Source organism: Cibotium barometz, chromosome 15 (assembly GCF_041138505.1).
Source record: "Cibotium barometz isolate CiBa-2024 chromosome 15, ASM4113850v1, whole genome shotgun sequence".
Classification (NCBI taxonomy): Eukaryota; Viridiplantae; Streptophyta; class Polypodiopsida; order Cyatheales; family Cibotiaceae; genus Cibotium; species Cibotium barometz.
The window spans coordinates 60,402,396-60,422,456 of record NC_141060.1 but is presented as its reverse complement, the minus strand read 5'-3'; the positions used below and the strand labels follow the sequence as shown (position 1 = coordinate 60,422,456).

Here is a 20,061-nt window from a genome sequence, read left to right as displayed (position 1 = left end):
GACTGGACTTGAGACTTGTCTTCAGATGTGGAAGATTTGACATTGGAGTTCTGCCTATTACTGGATCTTTTAGGGCATTCGAACCATCGGTGGTCTCCGGAACAAATGGTGCAGAGACCTGTCTTCTGGTGACCGGTAGTAGCAGTAGATTGCTTTGGGGTTCGTGAATGGTCACGTCCAGAGTCACGGCCACGATCTGATCCTTGTGGGTGATAAGATTGTTGACACCATGGTCGGCCAGAAAAGGATCCCTCTCATTGTCGAGGCTTCTGGAAGGACTGCTGCTGCTGCTGAGAACTGGGGCGAGGTTGAGAACCGCCAAAGGACTTAGAACCATCATGAACAAATTTGTTGCGTAGAAGAGCCTCGGCGACCTTGTGACGAAGATCCTCGTTGTGTGGCCGGGATGTCGGCTATGCGTTCAGCATAGTGAATAGCTGTTGCAAGGTCGACTGGGTCATATTTGTGAAGATCGGTGTGCAACGTTGGAGTAAGCCCCTCGACAAAAGCGTGTAGCTTGTCTTCTGGGATAATGTGGAGATCTCCAGTACCAAGCTGGTAAACTACGAGATATAAGAGGCCAATGATCCAGTTTGGGTCAAATAGCGTAAGCGAGATCGTGCTTGAAAATCCGCATTGGCAGGTACAAACTGCTTACGGATGACACGCTCGAATTTGTCCCACGTGTTGATAGTCTTCCCATGAGACAGTCGTCGTTGCCACCATAAAAATGCATTGTCTTTTAACAAAGACGCGGCAAAGGTAATCTTTCGTGCATCGGTGAGGTCCATGTGGAATCGAAGTACAAGCGGAGCTTGTTCAGCCATTGGTGAAGTGTACGCTTATTGCGTTGACCGGAAAAAGATTCATTAGGTTTTATGTCCAGCTTCTTAGTTTCTGGGGGTACAATGTCGGTGTCGAGAACTGGTACGCCGATCAAAGCCGTTGAACTTGCAGGTTGAGAGTGTTGGGACTGCATAGGAGTATATGTGGGTGTGGAAGGTTGAACACTGAATGCCAAAGGAGCCTGTTGAGGGTAAGTATTAATCTCGTGGTAGACGAGAGATGCCTCCGGAATGGCGAGGCCAAGATAAGGGTGCCGCTCCAAGAGGAAACTGTAATGATGCAGGTCTCGGGGCGAGGTATGTATCTTGAAAGTCCACACGTCAAATTCCCGGTCACGGTATGTGGGTGTGGCAACTTGGATTCTGAAATAGGTTGGAGGAGTGGGAGTTAGCACTGGAGCAGGAGAGGTTACAGGCACGGGAGAGGGTGTGTCCTGAACATAGTTGAACTCGTATGGTCCCTTGGCCATAAGCCACCACCGTAGAAAAATTTACTGAAAGACGATGAAGTGTGTCCAACGAATATGGGTTGGTGTTTTCAGTCCGTAACAAGTAATATTGGCCTCGGATAGATGTTGTGCTCGAAAAATAATGAAGTGGCGGGTTTCTGAAGTATAAAAATGCCACATATTAATGTTCACAGGCACAAGGAAAGATCACACATGAGAATTATGTGGAGAATAATGCCATTGTGACTTGCAGAGGCCATGATGATCAGCAGGTAATGAAGGACCATAAACCGGGTTGGAGCGAACAGAATGCTGGTCGAAAACAGCACGCCAGGCTGGTGTGCTTAAAAAAATAATAATAATAATAAAAAAATGCGTTGGTTGCTGGCCATGGGTTCTCCCCCCCCCCCCTTTTTTTGAGTTAGTGCTGGTCGTTGTCGTGGGCGTCTTCCTTCATTTTTTTTTCTCTCGTGCGTTGCGTTGGTCCGCTGCCCTTCGTGTCTCTTTTTTTTAATGCTAGTCGGTTTGCGTGCCGTAAGTGCTGGCCGGCGTTGCTCTTTTTATTTTTGTTGCGCTGGTGGCTGCTGTGGGCTGCTTTACTCAAGCCGGGCTGCCATTGATGTGTTGGCCACCGGCTGTGTAGGTAGTTGGTTAAGGCCATGTGGGTGAGAGGCTTAAGCCTTAACCCATAAGGCTTAAAGTTAAGTCCCTTTTATTATGTGAAACGTCACATAAAAAAAAAAGACAAAAAAATGTGAAGAGTTGTGGCTGATGGGTGGCGTCCCTTGCGTGGACAGGATTCAGCCCGAAGGGAGTGCTATCAAGACCTCCAATAGAGTACTGGGCAGCCTTCAAGCATTTGGATGGAACCCTAATGTGAGTCTCTGCTTCCCACCATTTTTTTTTGGAGAAAATTGGGGGAAAATGCTGCATCAAGCAAAATTGGCAAAATTGGGCAAAATTAAATGGGGCATTCTCTCCTGTTCTTCCATACAACTCTTGCTATCCCTAATTCTAAGGTTAATTTGTTGATTTAGGGTTTTTGATTTTTAGGGTTAGGGTTAGGGTTTTTTGGATGTGGGCATCCTATAGGTTGGAGCTTGTTTGCTCTGATACCACTATGAGGACTTCCTCGTCTATTAAGACATGATTAAAATTGAATACAAGAACTAAAGATAATTAGAGAGCGGAAAGCTCAGTTGTTTGCATTGAGACACAAGGCCTTGTTAAAAAGGGCCCGAAGAGGTACAAATGAAGAGGCACATCCCTGACGAAAGGATGTGACTCTTGAATGAATAGTTATGTCTTTTGGTCGTAGGGGTGTGTCCTTTAATCAATAGATGTGTCCCTTCAAAGAGACGTGTCTCTTGATGATGACCCATGTGACAAGGTGTGACCCTTCTGGAGTGTCCTTTCAATGATTAAGAGTAATTAAGGGTGATTAAGTCACAATCGTGACATATATATAGAAAGCATAAGTGTCCAAGGTTTTTGCTGCTCCACAAATGTCAATAAGAGGGTTGCCTTCCTCGTTAATACATGAAAATGAATATTAAGAATGCTCAAGCCCCCATGTAGTTTTGGCATACATACATAACTATACCACAGTAGACAAACCGCTTTACGGTCCGTTTTAGTGCACCAAAGACATTCCATCGCTTTGGACATGAATCGATCAATATCTGTAGAGGACCAATGAATGAGAGACAAATGGAACTGGACATATGCCATAATGATAGACTGAACAATCCGAAGGTGAACATGAAGTGGCCAAGTAGAAAGTTTCCAATAATCAAGCTTATGATAAAGGTTATGAAGCACCCATTGCCTTTCTTGTGCCAAAGAAATATGCCATCTAATGGGTACTCCAGATGGCACACCACCTGATCTGGAGGAATCAAAAGACCTAGCCACAACAATTTATGCCAGTCATGCTCCTTCAAGGCCAAGAGCTTGGATTTGTCAAAATTTACTTATAAACCTGTTGCTAGACCATACAGGTCAAGGGCATGCATAATCTGTTGAAGATCTGATTCAGAGTTTTGTAAAAAGAAAAAAGAATCATCCGCATATGCTTGACTAACAAAAGGAGAACTCCCAGGAATGTTAATGCCATGTAAATGTTGCACTGAAACCAAGGCATCCATGTGTAATAGCAGGGGATGAGTGGCAATAGCATATAACAAAGCACTCAATGGACAGCCTTGCCTCACAGAGCGGCCTAAGGTCCAAGAGAGGTGATCTCAAGCGCCGTCAGGTCGTTATTGATGAAGCACAAGACTGTTGTGCTAATCCAGACCTGTAGCCCTTTGCTGATACTTTGCACGAGGGTTTTTCTGAGATCAATCAAGCATGTGGAGATGAGCTTGTGCCCGAGTTTCGTGTTTTTGTTCCAAGGCAAGTGTTGTATGCACCTGTTATGAGTTTGGCTCAACGAGCTGTTGTATTATTCTTCCTTGGACACATGCTTGATGCTCGAGATGTTGCACAATGGCTGAAGTCTTTGCTTAAAGGCTGTGTTGTTGCGGGATGCTACAAGATGGCCAGAGCATAGTAGCAGGGGAACCCCGTTCCCCCCCATGGGGATCGGTGGAACGCATGGGGGCACGAGCGAAACATAGATGGGGAACGATTGGCAGGCGGAACGGTCGTGGAACGCATGGGGGAATGTGGAGATTGACCAGTCGGAATGGTGGGCTGCCGTTCCCCAACGTGGGGAACGATGACGTGTATTATTTTTTTAAAAAATAAGCGAAAAGGTACCGTTCTTGCGCGTCGCCTAGTACTACTGCGTTTCCATTTTGCACGCTGCCTGTCACCTGTCCATACTGCTGTTGCCACTGTGTGTACCAGCCGGTCAGCCCAGTTGCTGCAGCTAGTCGCCCTAGGCCCCCAGCCCCTGCCCTTGACAGGTGTACAGTGTACCAGCCTGCAACCTGCCTGTGTTGTTCACATTGGACAGAGTGTGAAGTTTCAAACTTTCAAGTTCAACAGTCCAACAGTGACAACTTACAAGGCAAGTTTTCTCTCTCTTCTCTCTCTCTTTTTCTCTGTTTGAACTTTTGGTCTTTTAAAAATTACATGTCACAGTTTGGACTTTGCACAGTCTGCAGCAAATAGCAAAATTTAAAACTCCTTATTCTCTCTCGACTTTGGAGTCTCTCCCCATTATCTAGTAGACAGAAAAGGACTCATTTCTTTGTCATGGATAACTTTGAAAGTCTATTCAACTTGTCCGAATTTGCAGAAAACATGGCTTCCTCAGGCTCAAAGCGATCGGCTTCGAATGCTACTTGTGGGACGAGGTTGAAAGGCTAGAACGGTATTCATCAAAGGGAGGTACAACATGATGGAAATGCAGGCAATGTAACAAAGAGAAGTCAGGAGGAGAAAACCGTGTGAGAGCACATCTATGCCATGTAAATAATGAAAAAGCACAAGCGAACAGATGCCCAGGGACAACACCTGAAATGCGTAGAGAGCTTTCGGCATAGTACCCAAGTGAAGAGGAGAAAGCATGTGCATGAAAGAAATCGGCAATTGATGCATCCTACTTCAATAGACATGGGGAAGATGTACACTTGGGAGATGGACAACAGTATGGAGGACTTGGGAGCTTTGCATTTTCCTAGGATTCGTTGCCTATGGGTGCAAGCTCCGGCAAGCAGCAAACCTTGGAAGCAACTTGGGATCCCTGCAAGAAAGAGAGGGTAGGTGCAGCTGTTGCAAGGTTCTTTTATCATGATCATGTAGCATTCAATGTTGCCAAGTCTCCATATTTCATTGAAATGGTCCAGGAGATTGCACGGTACGGCCCTACATACAAGTCTCCTTTGTATGAGACACTACGCACCACCTTGTTGCAAAAGGAGAAAGCTGCAATTGAATGTGCTTTAGAATTTGTGCATGAAAGTTGGGCAAAGAATGGTGTGTCAGTTATTGCAGATGGCTGGAGTGATACTCGAAAAAGGTCCATTCATGGCACGGTTACTTATTCTCCAGAAAGAATGCAATTCATTTCCTCACATGATGCTTATGGGATTGGAAAAACTGCAGATCAGCTTGTGGAAGAGTGGGCCCAAGGTATTGAGAAAGTTGATCCACAGCATGTTATTCAGTTCTTAGCTGATGGTGAGGCAACAAATAGAGTAGCTAGTCTAAAGCTTGAAGACAGGTATCCGCATCACATTTAGTCCATGCTTTGCTCATTGTTTGAGCAACTTACTGAAGGATGTTGGCAGCTTGCTATGGGTTGATCCACACATTCAAAAAGGCAAGGAGATAATAAGCTTCATTCAAAACCATATGTTTATTTTGAATGAATTCCGCAAGAGATCGTCCAAAAAGGATCTCTTAAAGTGCTCAGAGACACGCTTTGGTTATAACTTTCTCATGATGAAAAGGTTATCCAAAGTGCACTTGCCTTTGATTGGTTGTATGCAATGAGTGGATGGGATGGGCTATTTCTCGGTCAAGAGCCGGCATGGAGGTTGCAAGAACCATACAAGACTTTGGGATGAAGTCAACACTATCAATGCTGTGATGAAGCCTATCATGCGCTTGATGTGGATTGCAGATGGACGGGAGCCATGCATTGGCCAGGTTTATGAGGGGGCTCACCGAATGATCGAGAAAATAGGGGAAATGGACTTGTCTGATGAGAAATATGCAGAGGTTTGAGAATTATGTGAAGCACGATGGAATGGTTATCATTCTCCTATGCATGCTGTTGTGTATGTCTTGGATCCCGAGTTCCAAGGATGTGGAGAAGAGGCCGATGATGAGGTGATGGATGGTTGGGAGATAGTGCTTTCTAGGCAGGTTCGTGATGCAGATAAACGAAGGTTGGTGAAAGACCAACTTGGATTTTATCGCAGCAAGTTGGGAAGGTTTGGATCGGCTGATGCACAGAGAGACATGTTTAAGATAGGGGTTGCTTTATGGTGGGAGGATTATGGGGCTCGTACACCAGAGCTTCAATCATTGGTAGTAAGGATCTTGTCTCAAGGTGCAAGCTCCTCTCCGATGGAGCAACTATGGAGTGTGTTCGGCCATGTTGCATCCAAGAAGAGGAACAAATTTGGGACAAAACAAGTCAATGACTTGATTTTTTGTAATGCTAATTTGCGCTTGCTTGGTGATATGGCTTCTCCCAAACTAGAGAAGTTTATATTGCTCGATGAGGAGTCCTCGGATGATGAGGAGACACATGGACTTGCAGATCCTGGTTAGGATGGGGTTGAAGATTTGGATGCTGCAGATGTTGGTCTTGATGATATGGCTTTCTTGGATGACATAGATGATAGTCTCCTTCAAGGCATCACTCAGCACTAGCAGTAGCATGCATGATATCTCCTTACTATTTCCATGTCACCTTGAGGCTTGGACTTTGGACTTGGTACAATGTGGAGTGTGGGGGCAAGGGGCCATTTTGTATGGCCCAAGGCTGTTGGTCGACCAACCCATAAACAGTCGACGACAGCCTTGATTGCTCACGACCAGCAAAAAGCTTAGTTGGCCATAATACATGCAGTTGGCTAGCACTGAGGGACAGGTCGGGTAGCACCAGAGGAGTCGGGCAGCACTTGAAGGCAGCTGACAGCTCAAACACACCTCTAGAAAATAGGGAAAAATACATGGAGAGTGAGGAAAAATGGGAAGACACTAGAACGGGCGGGCACACCCACAACAGAGGCCCTGACATAGTGTACAGACAGGAGATGACTGCTAACACCCCCTCTCAGCTCCTGGATGTGGAACCAACCCCAGTGAGCTTGAGTGCCACCGGAGCATAGCCTGAGGTAGAGACTTCGTGAAGAGGTCCGTTGCATTGTCCTCCGTTGAACAATAAAGAAGCAAGATGTCACCAGCCAAGAACTTCTAACGAACAAAGTGATATTGTATCTCTATGTGCTTGGTCCGGGCATGGAAGATCAGGTTCCAAGCAATAGCGATACAGCTCTGGTTATGGCACTGGATGACCGTGGGCTCCTTCTGTGGAAACCCAATCTCGCCAAGCAACCCTCGTAGCCACACAACCTCGCAAGCAACCTGGTACTCTGCCTCTGTAGACGACAAGGCAATAGTTGGTTGCCTCTTGTTGCTCCATGAAACAGCTCTTGAGCCGAGGGTAAAACTGTAGCCTGATGTAGATCTCCTCGTGTCTGGATCTCCTCCCTAATCTGAGTCACTCCAACCTTGGAATCGAACTCGGTCCTTCATTTCACCTCCAGTGGCATAGAAGAGTCCAAGATCCTTCGTACCTTGTAGATACCGCAAGATCCACAATCCTGTGTCCTAGTGAGACTTCAACGGCGTCTGCATAAACGAGCTCAACAGCCCCACAGGAAAGCTCAAGTCCAATTTGGTGTTCAGCAACCAGATCAATGAACCAACCAGCTTCCGGTACAGAGAGGCATCAGTTGGCTCACAAGGATCATTCACGGTAAGCTTCTTGTTCGGGTCCATCGGTGACGTGATAGGCTTGCAGTTCTCCATCCCAAAGGCCTCAAGTAACTCATGGACATACCATTGCTGAGAGACAATGAACCCCCTTTGGGTTTGCGAGATCTCCAATCCCAAGAAGAAGTGGAGAAAGCCTAAATCGGTCATCTCAAACTCTTTTGACAAGGCAGCCTTCGTCACTGCAATGTGCTCTACATGACCGCCAGTGAGAATGAGGTCATCCACATAAAGGATGATCAACGTGACCATGCCGTGTTCTCGAAAGATATACAAGTTAGGAACTCCAACTGATCTTTGAAATACAGTACGTAGAAAGAAGGAATCAATCTTTTGATTCCAAGCCCTGGGAGCCTGCTTAAGACCATATAAGGTTTTCCGCAACGTGTAAACCATCCCCATTGATCCTGGAACCTCAAAGCTTGGAGGCTGCTCAACATACACCTCCTCCTGCAAGTCACCATTAAGGAACATAGATTTCACATCCATCTGAAATACGGGCCACTGCTGAGAAGAAGCAAGGGTAAGAATGGTCTGAATCATGGTATCCTCGCTGTCAGTGCAAAGGTTCCTCATAGTCGATGCCAAACCGCTGAGCATAACCCTTAGCCACAAGTTTGGCTTTGTGTTTGTCCACCGACCCATTTGACGTATACTTGGTCTTAAAGACCCACTTGACACCAATGATAGACCGTTTCGATGGCCTCAGAACCAACTCCTAAGTTTTATTCTTCTCTATGGCATCTAGTTCCACTTGTATGGCTTTCCTCCAAGTATCCTGTGCAAGGGCTTCCTTGACGGAAGTGGGCTCTTTGTCCCGCATGATACGAGACATCAAAGCATAGTTTACGTGTAAGAGCTCCTTTGAATGACTTTTGTCAAGAACTCTATGCGATCTTCGAGGTCCGTCCTCTGTGGTCCATTCGGAGGGAAGCTCTGTAACACCTGACTCCTGAAGGGTGTCTACCAACCACATGGGTACTTGAACAGAACGCGGAGCCTCTAGCTTCTACTGCGGGGGCTCATCTCTTGCCGTGGGCTCAACCTCCTCAACTGACTGAGACTATCTAGTTGGAACAATCGACTGGCAATCATCATCAGAATCATTTGGGTCTCCAAGAAGTGGCGGCTCATTAACAGTGGAATCTGGAACATGGTCATCAAAAACCACATCTCTTCTGACGACGGCCTCGTTCCTCTCTGGATCATACAACCTGTATCCCTTGGAAAGAGAGTTATATCCCACAAAAACAAGCTTTTGGGACTTTGAGTCAAGCTTCTCCCTCTGCTTCTTTGGAATGTGAACATATGCATCACTCCCAAACACACAAAAATGGGAGACTTATGGTTTCCTGTGAAAATAGGCCTCAAAGGGAGTCATGTTTGGTACTGAAGTCGTCAGAGAACGGTTGAGGATATGGACAGTCGTAGCAAATTGGGGTGAAAGCCCCTGTACAGGGGGGGGGGGGGGGGGTGGTAAAGGCACTTCATTGAATTGGCAGATTCCTAAGAAGACAATTAGGCCCAAAGCCATGGCCAGTGGCAATTGGACAGAGACAGCCTTTTCCTCAAAGGATGTTCTGGGAGTTGATGGTTTTGGAGGAGTTCGGATTTGGTCGGCCGCAGTTTGTGCTGATCCATTGTCTCAGACTTCTATGCCTGTCATTTCGTCTGACACTCTTCTGCTCTAGATTGTATGATTAAGGATGTACATGCTGTGGATGTACAGACTGCCTTGTCGCTGCCTGGTGCTGTCATGTAGGTTGAGGCTTGATCTATTAGCATTCTCTCTCTTGTATATATGTATATACCGGTCAAATGTGTTACTTACAATGTCCAAGGTCTTTGGGAGGCTACTTTGGGATTACATAAATACGACTAAGCGGCATATTGTTTGTTTACAAGAACACAACCAGCACTCTTTGGCAGGCAGGGAAGGCTACTTTGCGGGATTTCGTATCTTTTATGCAGCCTCTCATACCTTTTTTGGTGTAGCTATGTTGATACACCATGAATGCTGGCTATTAGATTGTCACATCTTCTCCATCGTGGGTTGCATCCAGCTCGATATGGATTTGTCCCACATAGGCAGATCATGGATAATATTGCTATAGGCATTGAATATTCCAAATACACAGATGAGGATGTTCTCATTATGCAGGTGGATATTGAAAAATGCTTTTGACACAGTTCGTTGGGACTTCATTGCTACAGTCATGGCTCGATTGGGGCTTGGGCCGAAAATGTAGAATGTGGTTTATTGGCTCTATGAGGATGGCACTGCGCGTTACCTATTGGCTGATGCTCTTTCCACACACACACACACGCACACACACAAGGTTGAGCAGAAAGCAAAGACAACATCAATGAACAAGAAGAGGTGACGGCCGGTAAGAGACAGTAGGCAGGCGGCAACCCTTTGCAGTAAGGCGATCGCCCTTAGCAAAGACAATCAAGAGAAAAGGATGTCTAGCAGGTATAGATGGCGGCAGCACTAGCCCTTTGCAATAACGGACGATAGCCCTCAGCAAAGACAGTTGACACCCCGCTGGTTGGCAGGAACATGCGATGTCCAACTTAGCACAATAGGAATAGAAGATGGCTGAAACTCCAATAGAAGTAGACGATGAACCCACACACTTTTTTGTGAAAGCACTGATTCATTAAGGATTGTATCGTACATTCATAGCTGTCCCAAGGTGGGACAACTACTACTTAGATAGCATAAACAATGGAAAAGCACTTCCAGCTGCTGAAAGGAAAGATCTCCGAGGTCAAAAGAGTCTCGGAGTGAAAGGTAACGAGACCTCCTGAAAAAATTGAAGATCTCCTCATGGGAGAAAATCAGCTGATTTCGTGCATCGTAGATTGTCCACAAAACCCAGTATCTAGTCCCGAAAAGGAAGATTGTGTAATCTAGCAAAGGCAAAGAAAGGCAGCCGAACATCCAAAAGAATTTCCCAAGTTGTTGTCGAGAAATCGCACTCTCAAGTGCCCTGACAGTCTGTCGAGGAGAGTACAAGAATAGTGGCATTCCCATAACAAATGAATAACTGTCTCTTGGCGATGAGAACACCTCTTGCAAGAGGCAGGTGCAATATTTCTCTTGGATAAGAAGGTGCCAACCGGGAGTGTATCCACAATGCATCTCCACTAGAAAAGTCATTTGAGAGCCATTTTGCTCTTCCAAAGTGTGGTCAAAGAGGCCTTCCACCAACAAAGAGGTTTGTTTTTTTGTTTTTTCTTGGAAACAAGATCCTTCTATTAGTTAACAAAAAAACAGCCTCGAAGGGCTAAATACAAACTCGCCTCCATGTACGGAGCGAGGACCAAAGATCAAAAGGGGAGGAAGGATGCACTTATCCTCCGGATGGCCGCTCTATGAGGAGAAGGCTATCTCATACAAGGGGTGGGGGAGGGAATAACTCTACAGGTGGTATGTAGTGCGAAGTGGGTTCACCACCGCTATCTGAGAGAAAAGGGCAAGGTCGCCACAGCTTCAGGAAGGCTTCGTGAGGCCTCCACATACGGTCAGAACGACCCTGAAGCTTCCCCCATTGGCCGCGGAGGGTATGAATGATGTTGAGACAGATGCTCGTGATGGACTTCACAGGCGCAGTGTAGGTGCCTTCGATGACTTCGTTGCATCGAGCTCTCCAAATGTGCCATGCAGTAATGCTGCTACAAATCTGCCATCTCTGGCACGAACCAGGAGTCCAGTGACCAGTGGATGGGGCTGGGATTGGCACTATCGAAGTGTGAAGGTGAGAGAGCTGAAGGGCTTGCCCCCCACCTTCCTCCTCATAAGCCATGACAACCTTAGCCTCAGTGGCCCAAGCGAGAGTGCCTCATGTACTAATACGGGAAGAGGCCCTGACCACAGTGAAGATGTAGAGAAACCAACCCCACTAAGCCTTTGGGCAATTCCAAAGACAATGTTGTTGAGACTCATGGGGGTGGCCACATCTCGGACATGCTTCTGGTCTACCGCCAACGACATACCAATCGCCAAACTCCTATGTGCCAGCAACCACAAAAAGAGAGTGATCTTCTGAGTTCGAAAACTGTCCTAGAGCCTCTTCCAAAAATTTGAGAGAAAATGTGATGAGGGGCCTTGAGACTACTAGTGTCCTGTTGTCGCCAGAGTGCCCTCGACCTTGGGCATTTGGATCCTACGGCCAAGCCGAGCGGTGTATGCAAAAAACGGGGTACCAAGAGTCTCCTCTATGTTTGCAGGATCACACCAAAGGAGGCCTTTGAAGAGCAACCTTTATCCTTGAGAGGTTTTTGTTTTGCCCTAATTTGCCATTTTTGAAGTTTCTTGGCGTCATTGCGTTTCAGACAATTTTGGGCCTCTAGAAAATTATCTAGCTCTTGAGCATCCAATCTCCTATACTGACTAGTATTGTTGATTTTGCATTCAACACATTCTGCCTTTCAATGCCCATATACCATTGCTGATATTTTCGAATAACATCTTGGGGTTTGATTGCCAAAATTTGTGCCACACCAGATCTACATCTATTTGCATGTGAAGCTTTATAGGCTGAATCTCAGCCTCCACCAAAACTTTGAATTGTTGATGTGTCATGTAGCTGTTATTAACCATAAGCAATTTCTTGTGAGGCAAAGGTACATCATGTGTAGTGATGCCAAAATACAAAGTCATCCATAAAGGGAAATGATCTGAAGTTTGCATAGAGAAGTCTATGGACATAGTGCAAGTAAAGGCATCAAACTGATCTGCATTTAGCATATACCATCGATCCAATCTGGCCCAATAGTCATTGACTGCATTGTCATGGAAGGTATTTCCTTTTTGGGTAGGTATTAGATGCTTCCACAAGTCACACGCTTTCGTGCTTCGAAGTACATTTTGCCATGTCTGTTTGTCAAAAGCAATCTTGTGTGATCTGTGAGAGCTATTGCCTTCATAGTTTGGAGAATTATTGAAGTCACCACATAAAAAAAGCATTTGTAACCCATGGATATGCTTGCAATTGTTGCCACATTTGAGCTCGGATTGTAGATGCTCGCGAAGCATATACAGTTGCAAACTAAAATATTTCACCATGCACCATACATCGAATCCATCTGCCTTGAGGACCATTATAGGCGAGTTGAGGCTGTAGCTCATGCCTAACCAAAATGGTAGCGCCAAAAAAAGCATGATTACTAGCATAAAAGATACGAAAACCTGCAAAGCAACCTTCCTTCCCAGCAAAGGAATGCTGGTTGTGTTCTTGCAAGTAAACTATGTGCGGCTGAGTTCTATGTATGTAAAGCCCAAATCAGTTTCCATTTATTTATTTGACAGAGGCCTTGTACATTATGTCAAACATCTAAGTGGTATTTACATATTTACATATTTCGTGATGGGAGCAATGGCTCGTAAGTTTCCACTAACATGGCTGCCTGGCTCCTGGCATAGCCATGCTCAACATTAACCATAGCATCTGAATCACTGGCATATCCAAGGTCATGCGCAACATTTGCAAGCAGCAGTGTTCGGGTGATGAACCCACACACACACACTCATGCAACGACAACCACCCCCCCCCCCCCCCCCCTCGGTGCATGCTCACGCCTTGAAAAGATGAGATTCTCAGCCACCTTTGTAACACCATCACTATTATAGAGAGTGAATTTGCAGTCCTAGGAAAGTAGCAGTTGCAGACATGGCCAGGCCCTAGTTAAGCAATCACCTGCCCATATTATCTTCTAGTACTTTGTTGTAGTAAGTTGCTGTATGCATCTCCTACAGAGTTATGTTTACAAATTTGTGATGTGCTAATATAGCAAGAAAATGGATCTTTAGCCTATTTATAAATTGGACTTGCTTGTAATGTGTGTAGATTTAGTGATGGTGCTTCAAACCCTTCAAGAACTGCACTCTTTTTAAATAATTATGTGAAAGTATAATTCTTCCCAAGATCCACAACAAATTGACACAGTTTGTGAAAGTATAATTCTTCCCAAGATCCACAACAAATTGACACAGTTGTGTGCAACAGGAATATCCATTATCTTGCCATCATTGTCACCTCCGGAGATTTTAGGCAGACTAACGTCAGTCTTTTTAGGTTTTGCTCCACCATTTCTGCTTCTTTCAATAGGGTAAGACTGCAACTTTCTGTGGTATATCTACTATCATTTCCATTTTTTTTTTCTACAGAGTATATTGCATGCAATTGTGTTGAATTTCATGTTTCTTTTGGGGGGGGAAATTGAAGGCAATGGATTTTATAGTGGCCAGTTTCTGTTCATTGTGTCCCATTTGGTCTGAGGGGCTATGAGTGAGTGGCATCTATTCCATCAAAGTCAGACTGGCATTGACCCCATCCATGTTGCATGTGGTTTGGTTTTAGCCATTAGAAATTAGCTGCTATCTTTCTTGTAGGCAAGGAATCTTCCCTCCGTGCTAGGCCACCACACTTGACCAGCCAGAATGTAACTTGACCAGTCAGAGTGTGACGGTGGTAAGCTATACTCGTGGGTGAGAATTTTTTTCTTTCTCAGTGCACAATTTCATTTGTGGGCCTTGGGATTGGAACTCATGCCCTTGGGCTACAAGGATCGGCGGCTTACGGCTAGACCAACTCACTGGGGACAGTATCTTAAGTTTTTATGGCTTCCTCTAGATTTTCCACTTAGATAAGGTTATAGTGAGCAAGGATCTACAATCAATCTGGTATTTGACCAATATGATCGTATAATTTAGAGAATGTCCTTGCTGTTGTTTAAACTTGTGATGCTTTCAGAGTACTCAAGCACTGATGGATCACACAAATGTATTTTTGAGAAGTGCTTGGATGGATTGAATAGGTGCAAGACGCACTAATTGTAAACATAATGTACTTAACTCCTTTGCAAAATTCCATTTTTAGGAAGTTGTAACAAGAAGGCACACAGATCGACTTGATTACTACTGCACTTATTCGTCATGGAGTATTCCAGATTGGGCGATACTCTTCTACAAGGGGATTTTAATGCAGGGATGGAGAGCCACCAGATTCATTTACTGGATTTTGGAGACCCTGTGTTGGTACACGAGCTAGACCCACTGGACACGGTGGTACACAAGCTAGACCCACGGGACACAGGCATGCAGAGGACAGCACAGGACCTAGGTTATGGTATAGCTTTTGGCAGGTACTTCCTTGACATGGGATATGATGGGATTGATAGATGGCTCTCCTCCTACTTCTCATATGGTGGAGGCTGTAGTACAGTGGACTATTTGATGGGGTCTGTGTCTTTGGCTACTCCCATTCACGACTTCATCATCCCACCCCTCCACTCGGAGCCGACCATACCTCTGTCTCCTTCACCATATCTGGCACCTTCCCCACCACACTGCCAGCCACATTTGTCTCTCACTACACAGTTCCGCTTCCACCATGGCCTCGATGATGTGTATCATGACAGCATCTACTGCCAACTCTGTGAACTTGATCTCCCAGTGCACACCATGCCGATGATGATGATGAAGATGAATCATGAGATAGGCATACAGCTCGTCTATCTTTTCGTATGAGTTTTCTTTCAGTTTCGTTAGTCTTTTTCCATGACCCAGTGCCACATGGAACTCTAGTATCGCTTTTGGTCTCATAGACCCTTTGGATCTTTTGAAGACGTTTTCTTTCTTTTTTCTCTGTCTCTCATGCATTGTGTCTAACCTTGCCCTTGAGACACGTCCTATGACATTTCCTTGAGTTTTGAAAATTCGGCCTTATACATGTGCGATGTAGACATCTTTGTCATGGGCAATGGTGTGTGAACACTATAGGAGTAGGTGGGGCACTCTAGGAAGTCTTTTCTCTCGTGCTTTTGTACACCCAACATCTGGGGTATACTTGTCCTTTGTACCTTGTACCACTCATTCTACTTGGTAATCATCATCAAGTTGTGCGGCACACTCTCACTTTGTTGGAGCTCTACTGTAAGTGTCTTGCTTCTGCCAACCCTAACGTGCTTGTTCCCCATTTGGTATCAGAGCTTCAGGTTGATGCTAATCTAATTCATTTCTCGCTCGTACATCTCCACTGCCGTAAAGTCAGCACACACGCGAAGCCTGTACATGTCGTACACATGCGTGGCTTCATACTTGCATCTGATTGTATGTGCTCATGCATGTGTGTACCTTGTGCTTGTACTTGCAGTACCTGCTTGTACTTGGTAAATAATTTCTATAGCGCACAGATTAGGGTTTCAACACAGATTGGGCCTTTATCAAATTTTGAACTAAATCGGGCAATTAAAGCTATTATGCAGAAACAGATTTGGGGGTATTTGCAAAATTGACCTCAGACACCTCACCTCTGAAATTGACAACTGATGCGTAAGCTCTATCCCTACACTTGCATTTTTATTACATTGCAAGTTTCAGCCATCAGAGGGCCACCTAGCAGCACATCAGGTTGCATTCAGTGGACATTGGCTTTGCAATGTGTGGGACACAATTTTTTGCAAGTTATTATGGCAGGCAATGATGTATATGGCAGGCTTACTGACTAGGACAAGTTGGATGGGACAAATTACCCATTGTGGGCATACATGATGAGGCACTTGTTGGTTGCCAAAGCCCTATGGGTCATGATTTCTGGTGAAGAGGCTTGTAAATTCTCACCAATTGCAACAACTAGCTGCTCCTACTGCTACAAGTAACACAACTACTTTTGGACTGTGTGTGGTTCAGACACCCACACGTCCTTTTGAGGATCAGTGAGACGGTGGGATGCTAGGGGCACACTGGCCCATGCACTCATTGCCCTTTCAGTGAAGAGGAGTATCATTCTTCATATCTGCTCATGTGTCACTGCTAAGTTAGCGTGGGATGCCCTTGCAACACTTCATCAGGTGCACAACGAGGCACTTTTTACCTACTTGAAGAAGTAGTTGGACATAATAAATACGAATGAGAATGGTTCTATGGATGAGTACCTAATGAAGGTGAAAGACCTTCGAGGGCAGCTTGCAAACACTGATAAGATCATGCCAGATCCTTCTCTTTGTCTCTTCTATCCTCAATGCATTACTTTAATGATAGTTTTTCCGTGACACTCAAGTTGCTTATGAAGGGCAATCCAACGTGTTCTCTTTTGATGAGTTGGTGTGCTTACTCGTGAAAGAGGACTGGGGATGAGGCTTTTGTTGTGTATGGCAAAGACAAAGACAAAGACAAAGTAGCTGGTGCCAGTGGCTATAAGCCAATAGATGGATCAGTTACCTCTTCTGACAAAGATGAAGATAAAGGGCCCAAGAAGAAGGACAAATGCAATTATTGCCGCAAGTCAGGTCAATACATCAATGAATGTAGGAAGAGGCTTGCTAAGGAAAGGAGAAGAAAGACTTCGGATGGCCTTTGGCTAATGCATCGACACCACCAAGTGCTGAAAAGAAAGAAACAACTAACTATGCTCAAGACAATCGGGCATTCGAGGTTTAGTGTAGCCATGACCCTTCTTTACATGATGCATGCTTATCAGTGGCAGATTTCCATGTATGGTACTTTGATAGTGGTGCTAGCAAGCGCATTACGTCACAACACCATTTATTTATCTCATTGGGAGATGCACCCAAGGGGGGTAGTGTTACATGTGCCAACAACTCTACTTATGCTGTCGTAGTTGGGAAGGTTGTGCTCACTGCCGCAAATGGTGAGAGAATCATGCTCTCAAATGCATTATATGTACCAGGGATCAAGTAGAATCTCCTGTCAGTTTTGGCCATTGTTGGGTCCGGCCTAGTTGTCCATTTTGTTGATAACAGATGTAATGTACATGATTGCAGTGATGGAAATATCATAGTTGCATTTGGCACTTTATGTCATGGTTTCACAGGCTTGATGTATATGAAAAAGTTTCACATGATGCACTTGCAGTTGTTGCCACATCTAGGATGACAGATGCTAAGCTATGGCATGCTCGGTTTGGTCTCCTAAACATTGGTAGTCTGCTATGCCCTCAAAGGCATGACATGGTTTCAGCTTTGCTACCACTTGATGCACCCGTCAAGCATGTCTATGAGGGTTACATATTGGGCAAAATGCATCACGTATCATTCTGCAAAGATGATTCATTGAGGGCTGCCTGGAAACTACAGCTTATATTTAGTGATGTATCTATTGGAGGATGCCTCTACCTTGTCATGTTCATTGATGACCTTTTTAGATTCAGCTGGTTCTATGGTATGAAGGCAAAATTAGAGGTGTTTATGTGCTTTAGGCACTTTCAGCACATGGCTGAAAATGTGACATGCTGAAAAATGAAGACCCTTAGGGGGGGAGTACATGTCAAAAGAGTTTAATGCATACTTGCCGGAAAGGGGCATTCATCAGCAATGCACGATGCCGTATACACCACAACAAAATGTTGCATCAGAGAGAAAGGATAGGTCTCTCATGGAGATGGCACGATGTATGGTTAAAGGCCAAAGTTTGTGGATGGAAGCTGTTATGTGTGCAACATGTGAACTTAGCAGGTGTCCAACCAAAGCCTTGGAACACTATCACTCCTTACCAAGCTTGGCATGATAGAAAGCCTTCTGTGGCTGATATGCGTGTCTTTGGTTGCTTGTCTTATGCTCTTGTGCTTGAGCAACACCGTACCAAGCTTGATGACAAGGTAGTGAAATGTATTTTTGTGGGCTTTAGTGCAGAGAGTAACAGGTACCGTCTCTATCATCGGGCTTCTCAACGGATTATGGTTAGTTGAGACATGGTCTTTGTGGAAAATTCATCTCAGCCCTTTCTTGAATGCAAAAAACAGCCATCTGTTGGCTCGTAGGAGCTCTTTGATTCTCTTCTCCGCTTGTACAAAACACTCATACCGGGTGTTCTGCATATGGACACTTAACCTATGGTTGGCAATCGGCCCATATCTACTGGAAACGAGCCCATAGAGGCTAGAAATAAGCAACCAGCTATGCCAAATGTTGCACCCATTGATCAGGCCAGCATTGATGATACAATGGAAGAAGAGAGGCAGCAATTCAGAAAGCTAAATCGGTGCCTTGTTGGCTGTTGCAAACCTTGTGGGACAGCAATGTACTGGCGTCTTTGGCAGGGTGAACACATGCTAGTTGTCGCGATACATTTCGGCATTTTGTGGATCATGCTCTCATTGCTTCTACTTACAATAATGAGGAACCTGTTTCCTTTGAGGAAGCACATGTGGATCATCATTGGATGAACGCCATGTTGCAAGAATATGATTCCATTTTGAAAAAATGGCACTTGGGATTAAGTGGACTTGCCTTTCGGCAAAAAGGCTGTTGGTAGTATCACATGCACGCTGCATTGTAGTGCATGGTGACAAGAAGGCACATCATCAGTGTAATATCGTACAGTATTAGAACCCTTTAGGATTTGATATTTGTCGTACGCCATGACCCCATTGTAATCCTCAGTCCAAGATATGTTAGGCACGAGCTACGTAGGTCATTCCTCAACCTTAGTGTCGTCGATTAAAGTCCCTTAACCCACTTGGAGAGAATCATTCATACATATAGATGTTATAGAAGCCTTAGATTTTGCATCAAGACATGTGCGCATTTTTGCATAGTGTTCATCACATATGCATTTAGGCCATCTAGACCATTGCAAAAGCCTCAGAACTTTACCTTGGTAATTTTTCCATATTTTATAGTATTTATTTAGTATTTACGAGCATTTAATACCATCAATAACCTATTTTATACATAATATTCAGTCGTGTAGCATTAGGGAACCAGTTGGCCAGCCCTACAGCCAACCGACCAGCCCTTAGCACTCCTATAAATAGCATCTTGCATTCATACATCAGGGATCTCAACAATCAGCAGTAGGCGCGTCAGTGATTCAGCCTAGAGACCATAGACCTCAACATTCTTCAGCGTTTTCAGCAAACGATCCATCCTTCAGCCCTAGGAGCATCCAACCCTCCATTGGCAAAACACAGCAGCCTACAGCATTCAGCCCTCAGGAAACGTTACGTTATACAAACAGTTTTCAGCATTCATCCCTTTGTCGTTTTGCTACAGCCAACCGGTGAAGGTAAAACGCACGCATTCATTCATTTACAGCATTCATACACAGCCTAGAAACAGTCCCAAACAGCCCATATCTCAGCCTCAGACTAGCAGCCTTCTTACATTCCATTGGGAAGAGTGCATAGGCTTGAGATCGGTCATCATTGGTGCTTCTACAGCCTTGTACAGATCAGCCCGACCGTTGGTCTTTCAGAGATATTGCGTTTGGCTTATCTACAGTCCAAAGTCATTCTCTTCAAAGTAATAAAAGCAAATACTCCTAGCAATAGGAGGGG

At 45.0% G+C, this 20,061-nt stretch overlaps 1 protein-coding gene across 1 annotated transcript in view; it reads left to right on the top strand.

The window, feature by feature from the left end:
* LOC147631511 (sulfatase and phosphatidylinositolglycan class N domain-containing protein) overlaps positions 1-20,061 on the top strand; it is a 169,651-nt gene that overhangs the window by 92,802 nt on the left and 56,788 nt on the right. Inside the window, exon 13 of the mRNA XM_086809907.1 lies at positions 13,771-13,873. Within this exon, the coding sequence (XP_086666033.1) occupies positions 13,771-13,873 (103 nt within the window). The remainder of the gene's footprint in view (positions 1-13,770; positions 13,874-20,061) is intronic.